The sequence below is a fragment of the Nerophis lumbriciformis genome, linkage group LG04 (assembly GCF_033978685.3).
Source record: "Nerophis lumbriciformis linkage group LG04, RoL_Nlum_v2.1, whole genome shotgun sequence".
Lineage (NCBI taxonomy): Eukaryota > Metazoa > Chordata > Actinopteri > Syngnathiformes > Syngnathidae > Nerophis > Nerophis lumbriciformis.
The window spans coordinates 1,158-23,694 of record NC_084551.2 but is presented as its reverse complement, the minus strand read 5'-3'; the positions used below and the strand labels follow the sequence as shown (position 1 = coordinate 23,694).

Below are 22,537 nucleotides of genomic sequence, written 5' to 3'. Positions count from 1 at the left end.
ATACACTATGTTATTGTGGGTACACTATGTTATTGTGGGGTACATTATGTTATTGTGGGGTACATTATGTTATTGTGGGGTACATTATGTTATTGTGGGGTACATTATGTTATTGTGAGGTACACTAAGTTTTATGTGCTACTTGTGGCGCTTCTTTGCAACGACAGAACTGGACAGCAAAGCAGCCTGGAAAATGTTGTACTGTATTAAGATAATTCACTTTAAGTAAAGTGAATTATCTTAAGTAAAAGGAAGATTTTAAAGCTTTTAAGTTGCAAAATGGGCAGCACGGTGGATCATGGGTTAGTGCATGTGCCTCACAATACGAAGGTCCTGAGTAGTCCTGAGTTCAACCCCGGGCTCGGGATCTTTCTGTGTGGAGTTTGCATGTTCTCCCCGTGACTGCGTGGGTTCTACTCCGGCTTCCTCCCACCTCCAAAGACAATGCACCTGGGGATAGGCCCCTCCCACCTCCAAAGACATGCACCTGGGGATAGGTTGATTGGCAACACTAAATGGTCCCTAGTGTGTGAATGTTGTCTATCTGTGTTGGCCCTGCGATGAGGTAGTGACTTGTCCAGGGTGTACCCCGCCTTCTGCCCGAATGCAGCTGAGATAGGTTCCAGCACCCCCCGCGACCCCAAAAGGGACAAGCGGTAGAAAATGGATGGAAGTTGCAAAAGTTATGTCAAAAAATGATGAAAGTAAAAAGTTGCATTTTAAAGGGACAAAAGTCGTAAAATGATGTAAAAAAAAGAAGTAATGGGGACTGTGTGGCGCGGTTGGGAGAGTGCAGCCTGAGGGTTCCTGGTTCGATCTCCACCTTCTACCAACCTCGTCACGTCCGTTGTGTCCTTGAGCAAAACACTTCACCCTTGCTCCTGATGGGTGCTGGTTAGCGCCTTGCATGGCAGCTCCCTCCATCAGTGTGTGTGTGTGTGTGTGAATGTGTGTGTGAGTGTGTGTGTGTGAATGTGTGTGTGAATGTGTGTGGATGTGTAAATAGTGTCAAAGTGCTTTGAGTAGCTTGAAGGTAGAAAAGCACGATACAAGTACAACCCATTTCTCATTATTTAATTGTGAGTGAATGTAGAAAAGTCCAAATTCAATAATGACTTGTGTCGTAATAATACTTATTTATTCTTGTAAAATTACTACTTTTTTCACATAACATTCAGACTTTAGTCTCATAAAACTAAGACTTTTTTTCTCTTGATATTCAGACTTGATTCTTGTAAATGACAAAAAAAGAATTCTGTGATAATCCAATTTTATTTTCATAAAAATGATGACTTTTCACATATTACAACTTTTTTTCTGGTGATTTATTTCGACTTCATTCTGATAAAATGAGGACTATTTCTTTGTCCATCCATCCTATTTCATTGTGATATTCTGATATTATTTTTGTAAAAAAAAAAATCAAGACTTGTATTCCGACTTTATCCCTCGTAAACTTGCAACTTTTTTTGTCATGAAACTTCGACTTTTGTCTTGTAAAATGATGACATTTTCTTGTGATATTGCAACTTTATTCTTGTAAAATCACATTTTTTGTCTCGTGATATTCCAATTGTATTTTCCTAAAATTACAACTTTTTCTTGTGATATTCCGACTGTATTCTCATGGATGTGTGACTTTTTACTTTTGATATTCTGACTTTATTCTCGTTAAATTATGACTTTTATTGTTATGATAATCCAACTTGATCCTTTTTTACTTTATTTTGGTTGTATTCCGACTTTATGTTTATAAAACGACAACTTGTCCTTGGCGTAATATGATGTCATTCCTGTAAATTGTTGACTTACATTGTGGTAAAAATGAAGATAATAATATAATTATTATCATAAAATTCTGACTTGTATCACAATATTGCCAATTTTGTTGTTGTTCTTGTAAAATAGTGACATTTTTTGAGTAAAATTATGACTTTTGTCATAATTTTGCTAAGTAAAATTCAGATTATTATGATATTGCCAACATTTTTAAGTTTTCTTATAAAATTGTGACTTTTGTCGAGTAAAATTACAACTCTTTTCATAAAATTGCCAAAATGTTAAGCTTTTCTTGTAAAATTGACGACGACATCTGCTCCTCCTGCTTCCGCGGCGGCGACGTCTGCTTGCACGGCGGCGACGTCGGCTCCTCCTGCTTCCACGGCGGCGACGTCTGCTCCTCCTGCTTCCACGGCGGCGACGTCTGCTTCCACGGCGGCGACGTCGGCTCCTCCTGCTTCCACGGCGGCGACGTCTGCTTCCACGGCGGCGACGTCTGCTCCTCCTGCTTCCACGGCGGCGACGTCGGCTCCTCCTGCTTCCACGGCGGCGACGTCTGCTTCCACGGCGGCGACGTCTGCTTCCACGGCGGCGACGTCGGCTCCTCCTGCTTCCACGGCGGCGACGTCTGCTTCCACGGCGGCGACGTCGGCTCCTCCTGCTTCCACGGCGGCGACGTCGACTCCTGCTGCGGCCTCGCCTACCTCGATGACGATGCCTGCCGCTTCCACGCCGACGTCTGCTCCTTCCTCGTCTCCGGCGGGCCTTCCCACGGCGCCGCCACCCTCCTCGTCGCCAGCGTTGTTGCCTCCATGACCTCGGGCTGGCCAGCTGCGCAAACAGCCATCAGACACCGGCATGCAGCCCTCTCAGGGGTTAATTCTTGTACGCCCACGAATTGGGCGTAAGACTCAAAGACTGCTGAAGTTCTGGCTTCACTCCCGCCCACCTCGTCAGCCACGAATGTGGCCTTTCCGTGGTCGTCCGCCTCGCCTGCGGCAGCGGCGTTCCATTCGCCGCCGCCACCTGACTTGTCCCCGGTGGATTCGGGGACACGTGGCCTGGCAACCCTCCGCCAAGACCTCCCTCCGCCCTCCCTTGACTCTTGAACTGTTGTGTAGTTGGTGGGTTTTAGTTTTTCCAGGGGACATCTGGAATCTGTCCCTTAAGGGGGGGGTACTGTTATGATCCGCTGCCCGGATCATATTTCTGTTTGGGTTTTCTGTTAGTCTTGGACTCATTTTGTTCCTGTCTGTGCACCTTTGAGTTGGTTACCATAGTTACATATTAATTCCACCTTCCGCTTGTGTTTCTGATGCGCACCTGTTGTAATCACAGACGCTATTTAAGCCCACCTTTGTTCATCACTCGTTCTGCTTTCTTTGTTTTTGCATCACGCGACTGCCACGTAAGTTCGTTCTTGTTTCCTAGACTCAGCTAAGTTCCATAGTTTGTGCTAAGTGTTAGCCTTAGCTTCCGGTGCACTCGGCACCTTTCTCAGTCGGTTTTGTACCAGTTTTGTGTTGTTTTATTATTAAATCAAGTTATTACCTGCAAGTCCTGTCCGGATTCGTCCCTTGCATCTTGGGAGAACAAAACCCCGCATCACCATGCGCACCACACGTGACACTTGCTTCTCTTAATATTACAAAAGCCAAACTTTTTCTTGTAACATTGCAACTTTGTTATGAAATGACCAGCTTGCTCCTGCAGATTGTGGCTTGAGTCTCGTAATGACGTGACTTATTTTCTTCATCTATTGGTCCTGATCCTCCTTTGTCATTTCAAAATAAAAGCTGTTCCATTTGAATGACATTTATGGAAGTCATCCTTCCGTACATAAAACAAGCCCCAGTAGAGTCAACAAGAAGAATGGAGGCTGCAACCACACAGGCGCTCTTTCATCGGGCGACGCTGTGACCGACTGATTCTTTGCCCGCATCATCCAAGTCGTCAAAGCGTGACGCCGCCCACCAATAGCCGTCCATCCCTAATGGCTTGCAGTGAATTTGTTGTTATAGTTGCAGAACAACTCCAGCATGATAAGAAGTTAAGCTCGCCATGCATGCTGGGAAGTTGGAGCAGAGCCGGTGCGGTTGCCGTGGCGACCAGCTGCTAGCCACAACAAGGGGGGTTTTGTCTTGAGGGCGACCCGGCTGCAAGTGGCCCCCCACCTCCCTGTTTGACAACACGCTGCATGGCGAGTGTTATCTCTCTCACGTCCATCGGCTTCTCCCCCGGAATGCTGGGAAAGGATGGAGGAGTTCCAGAGGGGAAGTGACGAGACCTAGGGAGGGCGAGAGAGAGAGAGAGAGGGAGAGAGAGAGAGAGAGAGTGCATATATACATCCCAAGGAGGCTGGCGCTCACATTCCCAGCCGGATTACTTGGGAGAACACTTGAGGTGAGTTTTCTTCCTTCTTTCCTTTCCATCCTTAACTCTTCAAAGCACCTTATTCACAAAGTGGAAATAGAAAGAATAGAAGACTTTTTTTTCCAATTTTATTTGGATTTGTGAGCAGCAAGTGACCTTTTTGACCAAAAATGTCTAAAAAAAGAGACACCAACACCATTGTGTGTTCCACTTAAGGTGCCCTAAAATAGAGAAATAAGGACATTTTAGCGTGTATTACACTTAAGATGTCCAAAAGCGTGGAGACTCAACATGTTTCTCGCGACTAACTCCACATTTATGAGGTTTTGTGAGGACCATACGACCAGGATTGGAAAGTCCACTTTCAGCAACTAACGAGGCACTGAAAGTTGAAAAGAATGAGGAAGACTTTTTGAATAGTATCTTGGTGTCAGTGTCGCGGTGGGAAGGATACATTTGAAGGCCACAGTCTGCACAGTCACTCCTCGGGGATTTGATTGCATGTTTGAAAAGCACACAGAGAGCCTCGCCCTTTCTCTCTCGCATCAACAATTACCTTCAAATGACTTTTTATGCTTCACTGCATTTCTGCCTGACAGCAAAAGTGCCCAAAATCCAGACTAAAACCCGAATGGTAATCCTAACACCCTAATCCATAAAAGTAACCCTCACCCAAATTCTAATCCCTAACTCTAAACTCGACAAAATGTGCTAACCCAAATCCCTAACCTTAATGCTAAACCTAAGCCCAACCCCAACTCCAAACGTAACCCTCATGCCAACCCCAGCCTTGACCCTTCTGATGACCCTAATCATGATCCCTATCCTTGATGCTAAACCTAACTCCAACTCTGGCACTTCTGAAAACCCTAAACATACAGTTATCCCTAACCCTAATCCTAATTTCTAATACTAAACCTAACCCTAACTCTAGATTATACACTTACCTGAACCCTAATGCTAAACCTAACCCTAATCTTTAACTTTATTGCAAACACCGATTCTTAACCCTAAAACTAACCCGAATTTAAACTCTAAACCCAACACTTTGGCTAATCTTAAACCCAAACCCTTCAGATAACCCTAATCAAAATCCTTAACCCTAATGCTAAACCTAACCCCAACTCTAAATGTAACTCTAGCGCAAACCTGAGTGCTAAACCTAACACTGACCCTAAACCCTAAATCTAAACCTAACCCCAGTTTGAAACTAAAGTCTAAACCAAACCTTAATGCTGGACGTAACCCTAATGCAATTCTGAATTCCTAACTTTAATGCTAACACTAACCAAGCTTAACCCCAACTATTTTGCTAATCTTAAACCCAAACCCTTCTGATAACTCTAATCATAATTCCTAACCATAATGCTAAACCTAACCTAACAACTTTAAATGTAACTCTAACCCTAGCCATAACACTAACCCCAATCCCCAGAGGTATGATTAAAGCAGCACTAAGAAACTTTTCAACCTTCATAAAATATTTTCATAACTTTTGGGAAGATCCATGCTAGACTGACAACCAGTTGATTGACACCTGTGTCATGGCCTGTGTCGCTCTCATTGACACTTAACAACTTTGAGCAGGGTGACAGGAACCCTGCCACACAAAAGACTACAAATGTGCTGCCTTGCGTTACTATCATGGTAGAAGCTGCAAAACAACCAAAGAAACGAAAAGTTTTGCCTGAGGAGACAAAAAAAAAGAAAAATGGAGGCTACTCAGTTAAAAGGACAATGAAGGATCAACATTGGCTCGGCTTTCACTCGCTGGTGTGAGCTCAAAGACCAGGAGAGGCTGCTTAGTTCTGTTCCTGCTGGACTAGTAAGTGACTTTCCATGTTCAATTCAAAATGCTAATGCTAATGTTAGCTATGGGAAATTTGCGTAGTAGCAATAAATAGCCAGCAGCTTGATAGTTGTCAGTTCCACACTGACACACAACCAACTCAAAAGTACTGCATGAAGACAAAAACAATGCCATGACTACAAAGTGCAAATATAAAGTTTGAGTCAAATAAGTCGGTTCCTGCTGTGGAAAGTTCAGTCTTGCTGAATCATTGTGCTATAATCCTGTCAGTTTGCAGTCCTTTCTGCGATGTGGGAAATGTGCTCTTCCTTCAGGCAGAAAACTACCGCTTTGGTCCACTGGCGCCGCCAAAATCTACCAAAACTGAAAGTTCTCAATTGGGGCTTCAACTCTGATCCTAAACCCTAACACCAACTCTAAACCCAAGCCCTTTGCTCATCTTAAACACAAACCCTTTTGATAACTCCAATCAGAATCCCTAACCCGGAATGCTAAACCTAACCCCTAAAAGTATGACTAACCCTAATCCTAAACCCTAACCTGACCCCAACTCTAAACCCAACCCTGATATCCATCCTAATCCCTAACCCTTAGATAACCCTAATCATTATCCCAAACCCTAACGCATAACCTAACCCCAACTTTAAGAGTACAAGTTTAAGAAAGTCAAAGCGATTCCAAAGAAGAACAATCATGGTAAACATTTGGAACTTCATTGATAAATGACATCATCGTATTCATCTCGTTATGTCAATGACAAATCATTCAACTATTTCATCAATTATTCTTGATGGATTTCAATTATGTGCCAATTGAGAAATATAGATATCATCTAAATAGAAAAGGGGTAGCATTAAACCTCTTCTTCTGTACGTGGGCTTAGGTTTGTGCAGCCCTGCTGTACAGTAGATGTACAGTAGATGTGTGCTGGGAAAACTGATTAAGGATCAAAGGCTATGTTTTATCATCAAGAGGCGTGTCCTCTCCTTCCTGACTTCATGAACTATGATGGCATATACCTATTTGTCCTTTCACATAGCAAACTATGATGGCATATACCTATTTGTCCTTTCACATAGCAAACTATGATGGCATATACCTATTTGTCCTTTCACATAGCAAGCACATGTTTGAGTGTGTTGCGGCCCGAGTGGTGACGTGATTACCGAGTTAGACAAGTGCAGCGCTGACTTTTGTCTTGTCTTTTTTTTTTAATTCTGCCAGGCTTTTTGGGTGTGCCTTTTTTTCCCTAACACAATATTGACTCCCCGAGTGAAGCAGCAAGTTAGATCATGTCTCAGCGGAACATAAGACTTAACAGGAATAAACCACCTCCTCTGTGAACATCTGGGTTTGCTTTAGCCTTTGGGGGTGGACAATGACCAGAGAGTGCAGCCATGTTGCGTCAGAACTCATTAGCTCCATGTTGATATTTGCAGTGGGCGGACATCCGTGTGTAGGGACGGCAATGGACAACATCTTTACCATTCATATTCCATTTTCCATTCTGGTTAACGATTCGGTTGATTAGCATCAACTTTGTTTAGTTTAGAAGAAACATGAGTGCATAAACACAACAGTTAAAGTAGCAGCAGTGTGAAAAAACTAGTTGACTTTATTTGCTTATTTAAGTTTCATTGTGTCCATTAAAGCATATCCAACAAGGTCCGAGGTTCAAGGTTCAAGGTTCAACTTTATTGTCCCCGCGGGGAAATTTGTCTTGGGCACAGTGCATCATTGCTTTCTTAACATACCCAAAAACAACAGAACAAAAACACAAGCACAGACACAACCACAACCATACAACTAACATTTAAACATCAGAACATGGAGCTTGATAGACATAGGTGGCACTTTGATGTAGGCATCAAATCTACAGTATGGAGATAAAGATAAAGTACCAATGTGCATTGCACTAGAGCTCATGGATAAAGTGCTGTGTGCTAAAGTGCTTAGTTCTAAAGTGCTATGTGCTAAAGTGCTGTGTGCTAAAAAAGTGCTAACCTATGTATTAAAATTCTATTGCACATTGTTGGTCAGCTTAATGCAGGCTGGGACAAATGATAATTTAAGGCGGTTAAATTTGCATAGTGGGACCCGGAGTCTTCTCCCTGATGGCAGAGTTCCATATTCAGGAAAGAGTGGGTGTTGTGAGTTGGAAATAATTTTCACAAAGTATGTGAAAATACCGTTTAAACATCATAAATTCAGTCCGCCATTTGGAATATTCCGCTCCAAATAACCTTTGGCTATTTTTGGAGATTGACATCACTGTCGTAACAATTCTGCACTCTGACCATATCATTAGATCAGTCATACAGGAAATACACACCAATTGGAAAGAGGTGTGGTGTTTATCATTCACAATCCTTATGTAAGACAACAACACAAATGTTTTAAGCATTCGAAATGCTAAATAAATATCTAACAATTGAGTCAACAGATGGAGGCTCCTCCCATTTTACCACCAACAATACTCCATTTACATGTCCTGACCTGACAAGTTATATAAACATAACTCCAAAACCAAACATGCAATCCTTCTAAAAATACCTGCAATATGGAATCTATGTGAGTTTTACTAGAATCTGGTATTTTGGTAAGGTTTACAAATACAAAAATTAGGTTTTACTCATAATGACAGTATAACTGCCACACTCAATATGACAGTTTTTTAAACATAACTCCTAAACGACAAATGCAAAATGGCTAATAATGACTGGAGAAATGTATCTTTCTGAGCTTTACTGGGGGAAAAATTTTTTTTGTAAGGTTTGTAAAGACACAAGTTAGTTGTTTTTTTTTACTCAATATGACAGTATAACTGTCATACTAAATGTTAAAAATGTATAAACATAACTCCAAAACCATACTTGCCAACCCTCACGGATTTTCCGGGAGACTCCCGAAATTCAGCGCCTCTCCCGAAAACCTCCCGGGACAAATTTTCTCCCGAAAATCTCCCGAAATTCAAGTGGAGCTGGAAGCCACGCCCCCTCCAGCTCCATGGGGACCTGAGTGACGTGTCAACAGCCTGTTTTCACATCCGCTTTCCCACAATATAAACAGCGTGCCTACCCAAACACGTTATAACTGTAGAATGATCGAGGGCGAGTTCTTGGTTTTTTATGTGGGTTTATTGTTAGGCAGTTTCATTAACGTCCTCCCAGCGCGGTAACAACACACAACAACAGCAGTTATGTTTTATTCTACCGTAAAGCAGTTTGTCTGCCGTAAACAGCAATGTTGTTGTAATATATTGAGTTGGAGGCAATAACCAGGGGAGGTGATGAAGTACATCTCTTTACAGGTAATTTGGTAAGGTTTACAAATGCAAAAATTGGGTTTTTCTCATAATGACAGTATAATTGCAAAATTCAATTTGACAGTTATTTAAACATAACTTCATAATACTACATGCAAATAGGCCAATAAAGCCTAAAACAATGCATCCTTGTGAGTTTTATTCGAAACATATGCTATTTTAAGGCTTGCAAACACAAAAAGTAGTTTTTTTACTCAATATGACAAAAATGTTCTTAAAATCCTGAGATAATGCGAGAAAAGCAGTAAAAATGTTTTTCAACATAATTCCTACACCAAACATGCAAAATGTCTAATAATGCCTGGAGACATGTATCTTTGTTAGTTTTTCTAGAAAAATGATCTTTTGTAAGTTTTGCAAATACGCAAGTTAGTTTTTTTAATTCATAATGACAGTAAAACTGTCATACCAAATATAAAAGTTAAATAAACATAACTCCAAAACTGAACATGCATTATGTCTAAAAATGCCTAAAATATTGTATCTATTTGAGTTTTACAAGAATCAGGTAATTTAGTAAGGTTTACAAATACAAAAATTAGGTTTTGCTTATAATGACAGATAACTGCTACATTCAATTTGACAGTTATTTATGTATAAATAACTGTCAAATTGAATGTAGCAAACATGAGTGATATTGTTATTACAAGTAAGCAAACATGAGTGATATTGTTATTACAAGTAAGCAAACATGAGTGATATTGTTATTACAAGTAAGCAAACATGAGTGATATTGTTATTACAAGTAAGCAAACATGAGTGATATTGTTATTACAAGCGCTGACGCAGACGGACTATTTTAGCGGTGCATTGATAGCAGTGAGCTGCTATTGTTGACACCCTGCTGCTTCTGCTTGGTCTCAAACTTGCTAAAAGTCAATTGTAGATTATAATTCATGCATCTGTCACCTGCTAGTAGACACATGTGACCATGGACCGACAGGCTGTTCGACATTCATTGATCAGAATTGAAAGTGGCCCCCGTGGTGCAGAGCACAAGTCCTACTTCTACAAAGCCGAGGCATTGGGTTCAAATCTCAGACAAAATAGGTGTGGCAGGATCTGGAGACATGTATGTTTTAAAAATGCCAAAATTGTTCATTTTCACGAAAAAATAGTAGTTGAACAATTTATGTCTCATAATTTTGTTTCAGTACAAAACATGCATCAAATTGAATTCAAGTTTGATGAAGAAAGTATGGAGATTGTTTCAAAATGTAATGGGGGATGGGCTCCAAATACAATTCTGCTCCCCCAAATGAGGCCGTGGCAGCCCAGCGTGTGATGCAATACTTTCATGTTTACAGTTAACAATAGCAGGTTTTACAACTAGGATTGTTAGTCAGTTAGTTAATTACAGCAAATAACGTCTTGCCGGTGGTGGAGATTGACTTCCGTCTGGAAAGGAGAGATCATGTATTCAAAGTTATTACATTCTGTAAGCGCTAATGTTTCTCTATATTCGTAGTATTTCCTCCCTCTGATGAAATATGAACTTTGCAATTGTTGTTAGCTGACCTGTTGTCATACTTCCTCGTGAAGGACTCATGCGGCGCTCTGGTGCCCAGGCATCGATAAGGGAATGTCAACAAAAATGTCAAATGATTCCGAGGATTTAAAACACTGGGAGTTGGTTCTCAACTAGAACTGGTTTGCTATTCCCATCCCCCTAATGTGTGTGTGTCTGTGTGAGATTGTGAGGGTCACAAAAATGAAACAGCAAGTGCAGACATGACCTGTGGCGCTTTGCGTGTCAGGACAATGTCCCTCTCAAGCTTCTTGCTTTCCAAATTCTAACCCACGGCATGACTAGCAACTTTTCTGCGAGCCCCAGCTCACTTCTTTTAAATGTGCCAGAGTTGACCAACTTTAGGATTGCAAACGGTGGGCCAGGGTGCAGCACCTTACAAATGACACATTTCTCGTTTTGTCGTCTTTTTAGAAACATCTCCAGCTCAGGGTCATTGAGCAAGCAAGATTCACAACCATGGACAGTGTGGCAAACTGGCTGGTGGAGAACAGGGACAAGATCGAGAAAGGGGTGGACATCATGGGTCAAGCCGCGGAGGTGCTGGCCGCCACCGTGGGTCAGATCCACCCCATCCTGGAGGCCGTATTCATGGCCTCGGCCGAGATCCTCAACAACCCCGAGAGCAAAGAGGCCATCTACCTGACTAAGAAGATAGAAGAGGTCAATGAGAAGGTGTTGGGCATCCAGAATGAGATTGATAAAATTGCTCTGGAGCTACAGAGGACGTCCATGAACAAGCAGAACTTTGACCGTGAGGCTCAGATGCTCGGCCAGTATGAAAAGTTCCAGGAGTTTCTCAACGCCAAGCCAGACTGGAAAGTGAAAAAGAAGGAGAAGTTCCTCAAGTATTACGAGAACACAGACGGCGACTTGAACTTGGACGCTCTCTACAACGCCGTCATGGGAGAGAACACTTCAGGCGATCCCATGCTGGACACGGTGGTTGCCACAGAGCAGAGGAGCAGGAGGGCAGTGGAGGAATTCTGCGCTTCGCTGAAGAAGCTTTTCGTCGTCGGCCTCATCGCCATCATGGGCTACGCCGCCCTCAAGGAGGGCGCGGTGGAGAGGGACTTGATGACTAAGTGGCAGACCCGAATGGAGGCGGTGGAGAAAAGGATGAAAACTGCAGTAGATCATTGCACAGAGACCTTTATGGACCAGGCCAAAATGGACCTGGAGAAACAGCTGGAGGAGAACCCCGGCACAGTCAATGAGGACTTCACCCGAGCACTGCTGGACTCCCTTGTGAAGAAGTACGACTGGGTCAAGTGGTCGGTCCGAGCCTTCAACGGCAAGGAGCGCATCTTCTTCTACAACTGGCTGGCAGGGAAGAAGTCCCACGGCAGCGGCGGCGCCAGCTGGTTTGACATGACCACCAGCAACAAGATCAAAGTGGTGGTGTCCTTCTGCGTGGACCCTCAGCCCATCGACAAGATCCAGATCAGGGAGCAGATCGAGAAGCAAAAACTTAAGGGAGACATGATGGCGGTGGCGCTGAATCTGAACAAATGTTTCCCCAACTGCCTGGTGCACGCCATCAGCCACTACAAGGAGCTGGTGGAGTCCAACAACTTCAGCGTGGAGACCTACTACTATGGCAAACATAAACCAGCCTTCCTGTGCATCCACCCGCAGTAGGCGGAGAAGATAGCATCGTCTCAGTAAAGATCTTTAATGGATTCCTGCTAATGTCGAGTAATGAGATCTGTAACTTCACTCTTGTTAATACAGTGGGACACGCTTAAGTTGACAACACTTATTTGTCAACAAACCGCAATATGCACAAACAAAAAGGTTCAAACAGCCTTTATTTTTACTTGGACAGGTACAAAATTCAGTACTTTTATCAGTACCAACCTAATTCCGTCAGTACTACCAGATACCGATTCACGTGTAAAATCAAACAGTACCATATTTTGTTAACTTTGTCGTGTTAAGCGAGGCACTCAGAGCGGATTATGCCAAATTGCCTGTCAGTAATGTGACAATTTTTCTTGCCAACAAAGCAAGTAGAAAAAATTGCTAGTGTTGAATTGGTACCATAGGGGTTGAAATGTAACAGGGAGCCATCCCTAATTGTCGGCCATCAATGTGTAAACAATGGTAAGTTTCTGTTATGTCAACAGCCGCTAATGTCAACAGTCTGAGTGGCGTCAACATAAACGGGTTCCACTGTACACAATTCATTCAAATGTTCAGCGCGGAACTTCCGAGCCATAAATGTCCACTCCTTTTTGTCGTCATCAGTGGTGGAGCCTTGAAGTTGGTATTGCAGTGGGATTGTATGTCAAATATGAATGATATGATCAAATGTAAACATTTGTAATGGGGCAATATTCACAAATAAAGATTTGTCAGCCAAGTCTATTGTTTCATTAACCAACAAAACAAGGGCTTATTGTGAAAAACGCAGCCAGCAATAAGCCCAGACTTGTGATCTCTAGTGCTCTATGGTTATCGTTACACTTTCCCTTCACAGTAAGTGGTGACAAACACAGCAACAAGTGTGGTTTGAACTCACATTTTGTTGGGCTCTTGAGGCATATTTTTCCATAAAGTTGTGTTTGAACTCTAAATTGTAGCACTTTTCTCATCCAAGATGACGCCCCAAATATGTTGTTGGGTGTCCTCTTGATTTTTAAGACCACAGATTATGTGTTCATTTTGTCAGCATCTCAGATTTCTGTATTATTTTCATTCAGTACAACTTTCTACCTAGACATTAGGGAGGATACCATGTAATGTTCTTTTTTACCACATGAATGTATAAAAAAAAAATACTTATTGTGCTGTCTTTCAGTAAAACAACAAAACAATGCGTTATAAGACGTTTAGCCACGCTAAATATGAAATGTCAGTACGTGACAGTTGGCCGCCAACATGTGTATGTCCACTGCACAGGTGGTTTGTGACCGTTAAGATTAAGGCGGTTTGCCATGTGTCATTATTTTCTGTGTGTCTACAGTATTACCCACTGGCGAGTGCTTTCAACCGGAAGTACAAGTGCTGTTCCATCTTCAATTAGTCCATACCATTTCTTTTTCTATGTTTTTCATTGATCAATCCAAGCAACGTTTGCAAGTTTTACAGAATAACTTGAACTATTCATACTTACTAAACTGTCCCACGCGTGATGTCTGTAGAAGTGTTTTTATGCATATTTGCATCACATGGTAATCAAGCTAGCGTTGTTAGCATTAGCGTTTACGAGTGTCTGTGTTAGTATTATTAAATGACCACGGGATTCTTTTTGTTTTGTTTCAGTTTCACAAATTTCCTCAGTAAATTCAGCAAAACGTCAGCGTGGAGTTATTGAGTCTGTTTAGCTGATTGGAGAGCTAGCTTGCGCAGCGAGTGGGTCCATGACCATGACTTCTGTTTTGTTTGATCAGTCGTTTTACTGCCGTGTTAGAGATACCGTTTGGAAACAATTCAAGTATGTAAATAACATTTACAACATTTTTCTGTGTAAATAACTCATTTCACAACGTATATATCTGTGGCTTATAGTCCGGTGCCTCTAATATATAGAAAAATATTTGTTTTCTTCAATAATTTAGCTAATATGCCGGAAAATACGGTCATTGAAGAGCACGGAGGTTGATGACAAATCAAATTTACGGATCTGATTTCGAGAAGTGCAAAAAAACTCAACATCTCAAGATCATAAACAATTATACCTGAAAGTAAGTTTGAATATATTTATTTATAGTTCTATAAGATATATCTGTCCTTATGAAGTCAATCTGAACATTTAATGATAGTTTTTGTGCCTACTAAAAATGTCTGCCAGGAAAATCCCCAACAATTGTGTAACATTTCCTCCAGAAACAAACCTCCACTACGCTTGGATAGTATCATACTAACGCACAATTATTCGCCCTAAATTGTGTTTTATATGTTTTTAAACCATTGAAAAAAATGCTGGTCTCTCAGTAGCATAAGTACAAGTAAGTACAATCTACTAATAAAAGCTTCGAATCAATCCAAAACACTTGATTGAAGCACTTGATTGAACTCCTTCAAGGTATCATTTGGAACAAATAAAACATTACAATTTATAGGGCATTTGTTTCAGTTAATTGATGAAATAATTGATTAATTCATTAGACTTCATGGAAAATACATTGTTTTTAGATTGCTTTTTCATAAAAGGTATTATCTGTTGAAAACCCCATTTGAGAATTCCAGGAAATATAGAAGTTATAAAATGTTTCTGTTAATTGTAATGTCGCTAATTAACTTCATTTGATAATAAAAAATGATGATTAATCAAGTTATTTTCTTGAACTAATCCATTTGGGGGTTTTTTATTTCTTGCATTTGTTACAAATAAGGGAGCTATGATGTTTTGAAGTTCATTTTCTTGTAGGTGACATTTCTCTACATCCATCCATTTCCTACCGCTTGTCCCTTTCACTTCAATATAAAAACAAGCGACTGATTCTTGAACTTCAAAAATTGGTAACTTCCTTTCAAACGTGGTCTATCACAAAGGTTTGAGTATAATTGGAAAGTTGTTTTTCAAGCTATTTGCAGCGGTACCATTTGCTTTGTGAGATATTTTGCGTTTCAATGTTTGTGTTGCGTACCTATTCATCCATTTTTTTACCGCTTGTCCCTTTATTCAAAGGTGCAGGATTCGGTGGCAGCCTACTTCCGGGTTGAGGGAGGATGACGCAATGTGGGCAGGACTGTACCATTTGTATTGAAGTGAAGGGGGAGCGCTTCCATTGTGACTTGAAAATAAACTACACACGTCTGTCAGTATTCCTAATAAAACAATACCGTTATCATAAATACGTTCATGTCAGTACTTGTCAGTCCGTCGAGTGGGTACTAAGTGGCAGACCGACGACAAAAGTCACTTGTTGAGTCTCACCATCCATGTTGGGTGCGCCGCTGTGACGTCACGATCACGTGACCGAAAAAGGACAATGCCGAGTTGAAAAGTTGGAGTTTTTTTTAAAATGTTTTTATTAATTTTGTATGAAACACTTGAACACACAAACAGTTTATGTTGACAATATACAGAAGGCACTCGCGGCGTATTGCAACATTGTCAAGGTTGACCAATCAATATGTATGTACAAGGAAAAAGTGTTTAGGAAAGTAAGGTGAGAGACAATACACATTTAAAAGAAAATAAAAACAATTGAGCAAAGTCAATAAGGATGAAAAGACAGTCATTTAAAGACTTTTCCTTTTTTTTTTTTTACCATTTTCTTAAATGTTATAATTAATTTAAAATGGGAGAATTCAGGTTTGGCTTGAAGAAATCAGCTTGTGTGTATATAAGAAGGAGCTTGCAACATATTAACATCAATAATCATTTTTAGGTGGCTCTCCTTCATAAATGTACCAAACTTCATTTCTTCTTTTGCAGTATTTGCAGTTCCACATCATCTGAAGGGATCCAATTAAAGAAAGAAATATCTCTTTTGAGCATATACTTGCCAACCTTGACACCTACGAATTCGGGAGGGGTGGGGGCGTGGTCGGGGGGCGGGGTTAAGGGGGAGGAGTATATTTATAGCTAGAATTCACTGAAATTCAACTATATATATATATATATATATATATATATATATATATATGTCTTAATAAGGTTATCTAAAAAATAGTGCTCGATACCGAAAAAAAATCACAAGACTATTTCATCTCTACAGGCCTGTTTCATGAGGGGGGGTACCCTCAATCATCAGGAGATTTTAATGGGAGCATTCGCATACCATGGTTTATATAGGGCACAGAGTGGGTGGGTACAGGCTGGCGTAGGGGCGTGGTGATTGGCTCATGTGTTACCTAGGAGGTGTTTCCGTCTATGGCGGCATGCTGTCACAATTTCGCTGCGCTTGTTGAGGGATGACAGGTCTGGACGGTAAATAATAAACAGTTTCTCTTTCAAGCATAGGTTGCATCTTTTATTACCACTATTGTAAGGTGTGCTGGATGCAAGAATTTGCCATGTTATTGAATATTCAACATTATTGTCTTTGAGGTCCCAAATGTGTTTGCTGAGTTCTGTGGTATTTCGCAGGTTTTTGTTCCTGAAAGAAGCCTTGTGATTGTTCCATCTGGTTTTGAATTCTCCCTCGGTTAATCCTACATATGTGTCGGATGTGTTAATGTCCTTGCGTGTTACCTTAGATTGGTAGACAACTGATGTTTGTAAGCACCCCCCGTTGAGAGGGCAATCAGGTTTCTTTCGACAGTTGCAGCCTTTGTTGGTTTTGGAGTCGCTCTGTCCGGGGGCCGACGGCTCATTTGCAATTGTTTTGTTGTGGTTTGAGATAATTTGTCGTATATTGTTCATACAGCTGTAGCTCAATTTAATGTTGTTCTTGTTGAATACTTTTCTTAGGGTGTTGTCTTTGGGAAAGTGTTTGTCAATCAGATTGAGGAATTTGTGTCCAATGTTCGTTGAGACGTTTTTGCTGTATGGGGGGTTGTACCAGATGATGTCGTTTCGTTTTCTGTTCTTTTTTGGCTGGTTTCCTGGCGTGGGTTCATAGGTGAGGGTGAAATTGTATCCGCTTTCATCAAGGGCTTTTTGGTACGGGGGGATTGCTTGGTCAAATTCAGCTTTGCTAGATGACAGCATCGATAGCCTTTTATTGATTCCGGTAGGTATTCTTTTCGTGGTGGTGGGTGGGTGGTTGCTGTCATGGTGCACGTATTGGAGTGTTGTGTTGGGTTTCGTGAATGGTTGGTAGCTGTTATTTCTCAGGTTGAAAGTGACGTCAAGGAAGTTGACGGTTTGCTTGTTGGCTTCAATCGTGATCCGTAGGCCGTTCTCTTTGAAAATTTGGCATATGCGCTTCTTGGTATTCTCGCTGCTCCTTGGCGAGGCGCGACACACTGCCAGTCCGTCATCACGGTAATATATATATATATATATATATATATATATATATATATATATATATATATATATATATATATATATATATATATATATATATATATATATATATATATATATACATATATATATATATATATATATATATATATATATGTACTGTACTTGCTGCTTACTTAAAAAAAAACAAACACTTACCTTTCACTATTTGAGTAGCTTTTGTTCTGCCATTTGAGTACTGGCGAGCGATCTCTGAATCCAGGAACATGTTGAAAACATCCACAAAACATGAGTGACTATATCCATTTGGCCACCGTGTTATGGCTTATACATAAACCTATGGATAACGGAGACATATATAATAGTCTCCTTGTCAGGTTAGAGAGGACGCTAAAGGCAGTGCCTTTAAGGCTAGAAATTTTGGACATTACTACTTGCCGTAGTTTTGAAGCAATGCATGATGGGAATCTAGATGTTGTGTGTCAGTGTATCAACGTGCCGGCTGGAATAAACACACACTGAGAAATAGTTCCGTGCCTGCCTACTTTATGGCTTATACATAAGGCTATGGATAACTTTATGGGTTATACATAAAGCTATGGATAACTTTATGGGTTATAGATAAAGCTATGGATAACTTTATGGGTTATAGATAAACCAATGGATAACTGTATGGGTTATAGATAAAGCTATGGATAACTTTATGGGTTATAGATAAAGCTATGGATAACTTTATGGGTTATAGATAAACCTATGGATAACTTTATGGGTTATAGATAAAGCTATGGATAACTTTATGGGTTATAGATAAAGCTATGGATAACTTTATGGGTTATAGATAAAGCTATGGATAACTTTATGGGTTATAGATAAAGCTATGGATAACTTTATGGGTTATAGATAAACCTATGGATAACTTTATGGGTTATAGATACAGCTATGGATAACTTTATGGGTTGTAGATAAAGCTATGGATAACAGAGACATATATAATAGTCTCCTTTTCAGGTGAGAGACGACGCTAAAGGCACGCCCCCAATATTGTTGTCCGGCTGGAAATCGGGAGATTTTCGGGAGAATGGTTGTCCCGGGAGATTTTCGGGAGAGGCACTGAAATTCGGGAGTCTCCCGGAAAATTCTGGAGGGTTGGTAGATATGAATTCTACATGCTTTTGTCTCTACACTGTTTCTGCTTGCAAGTGGTCTGTGTGTGTGTGTGTGTGTGTTGATGTTGAGTGGAAACATGTTCCAATCAAGTCATATTAACATTTAGACAATCAAGTCATATTAACATTTAGACAATCAAGTCATATTAACATTTAGACAATCAAGTCATATTAACATTTAGACAATCAAGTCATATTAACATTTAGACAATCAAGTCATATTAACATTTAGACAATCAAGTCATATTAACATTTAGACAATCAAGTCATATTAACATTTAGACAATCAAGTCATATTAACATTTAGACAACAAAAAGGTATTTATCGACCTGGTCTTCTTGCTGCACATGTTTTCTAAAAAGTGATCTGCGGTGTTAACTCGTTTGTTTATTTTCCTCTTTGGACTTAAGAGCTTGTCTACAAGAAAGATCGATGCCTTTCCCATCATGAGTGCTCGTTAACTCATTAACTGCCTTTCAGTGCTCGTTAACTCATTAACCGCCTTTAGTGGGCAGACCGCAGTGAAGTGCCATCCATAATGTTTCATGTTTCATGTTTCATGTTTATTGTTTAATGTTTAATGTTTAATGTGTAATGTGTAATGTTTATTGTTAAAGTTTAATGTGTAATGTTTAATGTTTATTGTTAAAGTTTAATGTTTAATGTTTAATGTTTATTGTTTAATATTAATGATTATTGTTTAATGTTTATTGTTTAATGTTAATGTTTAATGTTTAATTTTTATTGTTTAATGTTAATGTTTATTGTTTAATGTTAATGTTTATTGTTTAATGTTTAATGTATAATGTTAATGTTTAATGTTAATGTTTAATGTGTAATGTTTATTGTTTAATGTTAATGTTTATTGTTTAATGTTTAATGTATAATGTTAATGTTTAATGTTAATGTTTAATGTGTAATGTTTATTGTTTAATGTTAATGTTTAATGTTTATTGTTTATTGTTTAATGTGTAATGTTTAATGTTTAATGTTTATGTTTAATGTGTAATGTTTCATGTTTAATGTTTATTGTTAAAGTTTCATGTTTAATGTGTAATGCGTAATGTTTATTGTTAAAGTTTAATGTTTCATGTTTAATGTTTATTGTTAAAGTTTAATGTGTACCGTATTTTCCGCACCATAAGGCGCCCTGGGTTATAAGCCGCGCCTTCAATGAACGGCATATTTCAAAACTTTGTCCACCTATAAGCCGCCCCGTGTTATAAGCCGCATCTAACTGCGCTAAAGGAATGTCAAAAAAACAGTCAGATAGGTCAGTCAAACTTTAATAATATATTAAAAACCAGCGTGATGTGGGCGCGCATGGAGTCGTATATCAACATGGACGGAGCTGCGTGAAAAAAGCCACCCGGCCTCTTCGCGTAAACTTCCCTTAACCACTCGCTCATCTTTTCTTCATCCATCCATCCCTTCGAGTTAGCTTTTATGATGACGCCGGCTGGAAAGGTCTCTTTTGGCAAGGTCTTCCTTTTGAATATCACCATGGGTGGAAGTTTCTGGCCATTAGCATGGCAAGCTAGAACCACAGTGAAGGATGACTTCTCATTCCCTGTGGTGCGAATATTCACCGTACGTGCTCCCGTTGTATCCACAGTGCGGTTCACAGGAATATCAAAAGTCAGTGGAACCTCGTCCATGTTGATAATGTTCTCTGGCCGGATCTTTTTTTCAGCTATCTTGTTTTTACAATATGCACGGAAAGTAGCCAGCTTTTCTTGAAAGTCTTTAGGCAGTTGCTGTGAAATAGTAGTCCGTGTGCGGATGGAGAGATTGCGTCTTTTCATGAACCGGAAACCTGTCGCTTAGTAGGAGCCATTTTGTGGTCTTTACAGATGTAAACACACAAAGGAAATGAAACGTAATATCCACGCGCTTTTTCTTCTTCTACGCGGGCGGGTGGTTGCTTACAGTAGAAGAAGAAGCGCTTCCTGTTCTATGGGGGCGGGTGCTTACCTTGGCGGTTGCTTGCGTAGAAGAAGAAGCACTTCCTCTTCTACGGGGAAAAAAGATGGCGGCTGTTTACCGTAGTTGCGAGACCGAAACTTTATGAAAATGAATCTTAATATTAATCCATATATAAAGCGCACCGGGTTATAAGGCGCACTGTCAGCTTTTGAGTAAATTTGTGGTTTTTAGGTGCGGCTAATAGTGCGGAAAATACGGTAATGTGTAATGTTTAATGTTTATTGTTAAAGTTTAATGTTTAATGTTTAATGTTTATTGTTTAATATTAATGATTATTGTTTAATGTTATTGTTTAATGTTTATTGTTTAATGTTTATTGTTTAATGTTAATGTTTAATGTTTAATTTTTATTGTTTAATGTTAATGTTTATTGTTTAATGTTAATGTTTATTGTTTAATGTTTAATGTATAATGTTAATGTTTAATGTTTAATGTTAATGTTTATTGTTTAATGTTTAATGTTTATTGTTAATGTTTAATGTTTGTTGTGTAATGTTAATGTTTAATGTTTATTGTTTATTGTTTAACGTGTAATGTGTAATGTGTAATGTTTAATGTTTATGTTTAATGTTTAATGTGTAATGTGTAATGTGTAATGTTGAATGTTTATTGGTTAATGTTTAATGTTTAATGTTTAATGTTTAATGTTTAATGTTTAATGTTTAATGTTTAATGTTTAAATGTAATGCTACATAGAACTTTCATCAGATTGAGTAGAATGAAGTGGCCACTGCATTAGGGACACCTGCACCATCCTCTCATGCTCACTTTGACACGCTCAGAAAGGTTACAATTGAAGTCGCAACCATCTTGTAGTTTGTGGCGAACTACCAGGAGGGATAGGAATCAAAAACTGGTTCTTTCTACTCTATCATTCTAGGAGTTGTTTGTCATATTTGGACCCTCTCCTGGTGGGGCTGCTAAATAGACACCACAGGAATAATAAATACCTTTAGAAAATATTTTATATTACATAAATAGACACCACAGGAATAATAAATACCTTTAGAAAATCTTTTATATTACATAAATAGACACCACAGGAATAATAAATACCTTTAGAAAATCTTTTATATTACATAAATAGACACCACAGGAATAATAAATACCTTTAGAAAATATTTTATATTACATAAATAGACACCACAGGAATAATAAATACCTTTTATATTACATAACGTCTTTATATTGTTTTGGTTTTTAAAATTAAAAAAATCCAAAATGGTCTTTTTATTTGCCTGCACTCACTCTGACATTTGGCTGCTACGTCCCCCGGGAAGGTTAACTTACATTACCTTGTTGCCGTGGCAACCTGTTGAGTTGGACTGAAAAGAAGCGAGTGCCATCCTGGTCCTGACAACAAGACCGGATGATGTCATCAACATTCACAAACACAAACACTGACAAATATGTGTGACTGCAGCAATATTGTGTTGGCTCACACACATGAACAACGAGAGGGAGTTCTTGTGTTGGCTCACACACATGAACAACTAGAGGGAGTTCTTGTGTTGGCTCACACACATGAACAACTAGAGGGAGTTCTTGTGTTGGCTCACACACATGAACAACTAGAGGGAGTTCTTGTGTTGGCTCACACACATGAACAACTAGAGGGAGTTCTTGTGTTTACTCACACACATGAACAACTAGAGGGAGTTCTTGTGTTGGCTCACACACATGAACGACTAGAGGGAGTTC

At 39.7% G+C, this 22,537-nt stretch overlaps 1 protein-coding gene across 1 annotated transcript; it reads left to right on the top strand.

The window, feature by feature from the left end:
* The first annotated feature begins 4,042 nt into the window (after positions 1-4,042).
* On the top strand, positions 4,043-12,992 carry rpz5 (rapunzel 5). The gene is made up of 2 exons (XM_061947001.1): positions 4,043-4,182; positions 11,230-12,992. The coding sequence occupies exon 2, from the start codon at positions 11,275-11,277 to the stop codon at positions 12,454-12,456; it is 1,182 nt and encodes a 393-aa protein (XP_061802985.1). The 5' UTR covers positions 4,043-4,182; positions 11,230-11,274; the 3' UTR covers positions 12,457-12,992.
* Positions 12,993-22,537: the final 9,545 nt, after the last annotated feature.

Excerpts from the sequence above, each read along its gene's own strand:
- rpz5 (XM_061947001.1), top strand. The coding sequence starts at position 11,275 with ATGGACAGTGTGGCAAACTGGCTGGTGGAGAACAGGGACAAGATCGAG.